The sequence below is a fragment of the Choloepus didactylus genome, chromosome 6 (genome assembly GCF_015220235.1).
Source record: "Choloepus didactylus isolate mChoDid1 chromosome 6, mChoDid1.pri, whole genome shotgun sequence".
Lineage (NCBI taxonomy): Eukaryota > Metazoa > Chordata > Mammalia > Pilosa > Megalonychidae > Choloepus > Choloepus didactylus.
The window spans coordinates 23,776,686-23,781,291 of NC_051312.1; the positions used below are offsets into that span (position 1 = coordinate 23,776,686).

General features: G+C 32.8%; 1 protein-coding gene across 1 annotated transcript; it reads right to left on the reverse strand.

Moving 5' to 3' along the window:
* Window positions 1-582: 582 nt before the first annotated feature.
* LOC119537897 (olfactory receptor 4P4-like) lies at window positions 583-1,518 on the reverse strand. The gene has a single exon (XM_037840507.1). The coding sequence runs from the start codon at window positions 1,516-1,518 to the stop codon at window positions 583-585; it is 936 nt and encodes a 311-aa protein (XP_037696435.1).
* Window positions 1,519-4,606: the final 3,088 nt, after the last annotated feature.

A 4,606-nucleotide genomic window follows, 5' to 3' on the forward strand; every position in this document is an offset into this window, starting at 1 on the left:
CTTTTTGTTTGTCAGGGCATAGAGGGGGTGGAGTACAGGACTCTGGAGCTTTCAGAGGACATGAATGGCCATTCCATTTCCTTCCACTTTAAACCATATTCTACTATTCAGATGTCTTCATTACATATTTATTTCAGACCACCTTCATATAAAATTTTAAAATAACCTTTCAGCAAATAAATCTCAAGTGGTACGTGTGTGTGTGTGTGTGTGTGTGTGTGTGTATTCTTAAAACCACAATATATCTTCTCCATTTCTACAGAAGGTCTATAAGTTGTCTGTTCACTATTTAAAATTAACACATGGAAATTATGATTAAAATTCACCTTCAGCCTCAGAAGTAACTGCACAATATGAAAAACAGCCCTTTCTTTAGCCCACAATATTTTTAATACAGATATGCCCCATGCAGCTCAGTCCCACAAATGAAGTTGTCACTTGAGTCATAATTTTCCACCTCAGCCTTTCTGATATTTGAAATGAAGGAGCTGACTACAATGATCTGACAGCTAATAGAGCTCTCTTATTATAAGACCATATTTACTCCCGCATAAAGCTGTTTAGCATAATGAGTAGGACAAATCAATTACATTTTTCTTCTGATAGTATCTTTTGACACCAAATCTTTTTCATGGCCTTTTTCATCTCTGTATTTCTCAGGGTATAGATTAAAGGATTCAACATAGGGGCAATGATGGTGTAAAAAAGAGCAAATATTTTATCTTCAGGGTAAGTAGTAGGTGGTCTGAGGGAGGCAAAGATTGAAGGCCCAAAAAATAAGAGTACCACAGTGATGTGAGACCCACAGGTAGATAGAGCTTTGCATCTTCCCTCAGGTGAGTGGTTTCTTAAGGAGAATAATATAATGACATAAGACCCAAATAAGAGGACAAAGGTTACTAATGCAACCATTCCAGAATTGGCAACCACAAGGACACCAGTGAAGTAGGTATCAGTACAGGCAATTTTCAGTAAAGGGAAAATATCACAATAGTAGTTATCAATTTCATTGGGGCCACAAAAGGGCAACCATATTATTAGAGAAATCACGGAGAAAGAATGGACAGCCCCACCAGCCCAAGCAGCCAAGACTAGAAGATGGCATCTTGTCTTATTCATTATAATCATGTAGTGACGAGGTTTGCAGATGGCAATGTAACGATCAAAGGCCATGACTGTAAGGATGAAGATTTCAATCATTCCAAAGAAGTGCATGGAAAAGACCTGTAACATGCAATCACTGTAGGAGATGGTTTTTGTCCCCACTAACGAGTCACTTATCAGTTTGGGTGTAACACTGGAGGTGTAGCAGATGTCCGTGGAGGATAAATGGATGAGGAAATAGTACATGGGTTGTTGAAAAAGAGGGCTGCATCTAATGGAGATAAGGATCAGAAGGTTTTCCACCAGGAGGGCAACATAACAAAATAAGAAGAGCACAAAGCAATATATTTGTATGTTCTTGTCATAAGAAAACCCCAAAAGAATAAATTCTGAAATGTTCCTCTGAATTTCCATATATAACATTTATTCTATGTACTATACAAATAGCTGAGATACTGGGGAAAAAAAAAAAAAGAAAACATGCATTTGAATGAAAATTTTTATCACATGATCATATTCACATAAAAATTCTCATGTGATTTCAATCATGAATTATTACTATTGAATATATTTGCTCTTCAGAATCATAGTTGGTTTCTCTAATAGTTTTTATTTTTTCAAATACTCTCTTATACTGATGCCACTAAAGATATATATTTTTCAGTTTTGAAAATATGAAAATACTGCTACTTCCAAAAGAGAAAATGTCCTATTATTGTTAATTATAAGATTTATATAACAAGGAACATTAACAATGCAGAAATTCATTTTATGGTTAATTTTCAGATGCTTTCTTTATTCATAGCAGAGTTTTCTTTTTATGTCATGTTCCCTTATCCCAGCATGGTATGGATCACTTCTTTGAATTTCCTGCATGCATATGATCAAGAAATATGGTTGCGTTAAAAAAGAAAAAGGGCTAATTTGTGAGCTCCTTGATTTGCATTGGGGTTATGGCCCTTGAAATGAGAAGGAAGACTGCAAACTGGACTTGGGAAACTAATCTTGCTGACTATGTTACAAGACAACCTATTGTTGAAATATATACAGAACACTTTAGAATTTTTGCCAATGACTGATAATTGAGAAAAATAATTAGGAAAAAAATATTTTTCTCTCTTGTTTGAATTTTAGTGAGAAAGAGCTTTTATGGATGCAATTAGTGATGTAAATAAGTAATGAAAATACTAACTGAAAAGCACAAATAAGTTGAATTTAATACAGTTTATGGGTTCTGTTAGAATCAATTATAGGCATGAAAACTTTTTTTTAAAAAAAGATGATAGTATGTAATGTAACTGTAAAACAAATATTGTGGTTATGAAGTATACAGCTGTTATCCATTGCATGAATTATACAGGTATTTTGTTATGTTATTTTCTTTATGATCAAGACAGGATTTTCACAAAGGCAATGGTAGAATTTACTTCAGGGGAGCACTACAGAGTGCTATTCTCCCCCAAAGGTTAGGACTTAGGTAGGATCAGGTGGGTTTTCTACCTTAATCCTAGATCTGGTGTGTCTGCCAAATCTAGGTGCTATAGGCCAAATTTCAGTAATGCAGAACTTTTTGAAACAACAATATGTATAGATCAACAAATCCAATATTTCCAAATGGTGTAACTATATTACAGTAATACTTGAGCTGATTTTAGGTTGTAAAAAGATTTGACTTTAAAACATGAGTGTTTTTTTGAAACTTTCAAAGCATTTAACTAGTAAATGAAGAAGGGAAGAAATTATGAAGTAAGAATATAAGGGGTTGTTACAAACACATTACAGAAAGAATTAGAAATGAGGAGGAGAAATAAATAATGTGGATGATAAACAACTGTCATTTAAGCTCTGTCTAAATATACATCAGTACATTTTTGATGATATGGAGAAAACATTGACCATCTAGATGTTTCCAATTTTCAGATGTTTGACATCTAGTGAAATAATGTGACTGAAGTGTGGCTAAATTTTTGTTCTTTTTCATTTTTGCTATTGAAATGTTATATAGACATTGTCTTCACATCTAAAAAGTTGTTCCAAATTAGTGGGAAATGATAATTATCCAGATTCATCTAGACAATCTCCACACCTTATTCCCAGCAACTGTTTTATATAATTTACTTCCTATTAATCATTTCTGATTACATTTTAACAATGTATAGAAAGGATCATTTTGAATTTCTCCATTCACACTAGCTGTTCTTACTTGGACTAGACATTGGACTCTCTAAATTGAGTTTCAACATCTGTACTGCATATGGACACAATATTCAGGGAAACATGAGATTATGATAAGAAATCTCTGGTACTATGTAACCCCCAATTATACATCTTTTTCTTATCCTCTTTGTTGAATGAAGGAATTAGTAATTAATTTGTCTTGCATACAGACACACACATCTTCAATTTTTTATCACTTTACATTACATCAATATCCTGGTATTTTTTGTTTGTCTGTTTTGGTTTTTTGAATTGCACTTTTCATTGCGATTTTATTACAGAAGTTGTAAGTTTACAGAAAATCATGAAGAAAATAGTTTCCATATAAACCCCTATTATTCAACACCTTTCATTAGCTTGGTCCCTTTATTACAATTAATGAGAAAATATTATTATAATTGTACTATTAACTGCAGTCTGTAGTTTTACATTAGGATTCACTGTGTTGTGCAGTCCCATTTTAATTTTATTTTATTTTTATTGAAGTAACATATATGCACCTAAAACTTCCCATTTTAACCACATTCATGTATACAATTCAATGCCGCTAATTACACTCAAATGTTGTACTACTGTTAAGTAAAAATGTCAATTACACTTTTATAGTATTGTTTAGCAATTCTGTTTGCTCCTTATAATGAACAGTCAACATTGTACAACTGAATTTTCCTATAGGTCAATAAGTATGGCCACAAAATATACACATTTTGGCATGTACCTTATTATAAATGTAACTTACCTGATTCTGATTATGTAGACAATTTCAGGAGAATGGTCTTTCGAAGGGTGGGAAATTCTTCAAAGACTGGAGGCTGCAATAGCACTGATAATATGAATATTTCACTATTTTAAATGCCTAATCTAAATTATCGATTTAAATGCATAAATCCATAAACACTGCTAATAATATACAAGCAAAACTAAACATTTTAAAAGAATGCTTTTATTGTTTCTAAAATTGTGATATGCCACATTTCATAATTATTGCCTGAAATTTATAGAATGAATGCTAAATCACAGATAATAAGGGTGAATACCTGCACATCAATTCCGGGTGGACTTCAAGTTAGTTTTAAGTTGGTCAGGAAAATGATTTGGTGATAGATTGTCTCCTCACTTCTATAAAATGTAAGGCTATAAACCAGCGGTTCAAGCAAATCTAGTCTATTCTCTGAAAACATTTTCAGCATTGCTTTCCATACACTTCCATGACAAAAGTTCAATGTTTTCAAAGGAGGTTGAAAATTTAGGTACCCCTGACATTTCCTGGATTCCAAGAGAAGTA

Coding starts and splice junctions, on each gene's coding strand:
- LOC119537897 (XM_037840507.1), bottom strand. CDS start 1,518: ATGGAAATTCAGAGGAACATTTCAGAATTTATTCTTTTGGGGTTTTCT.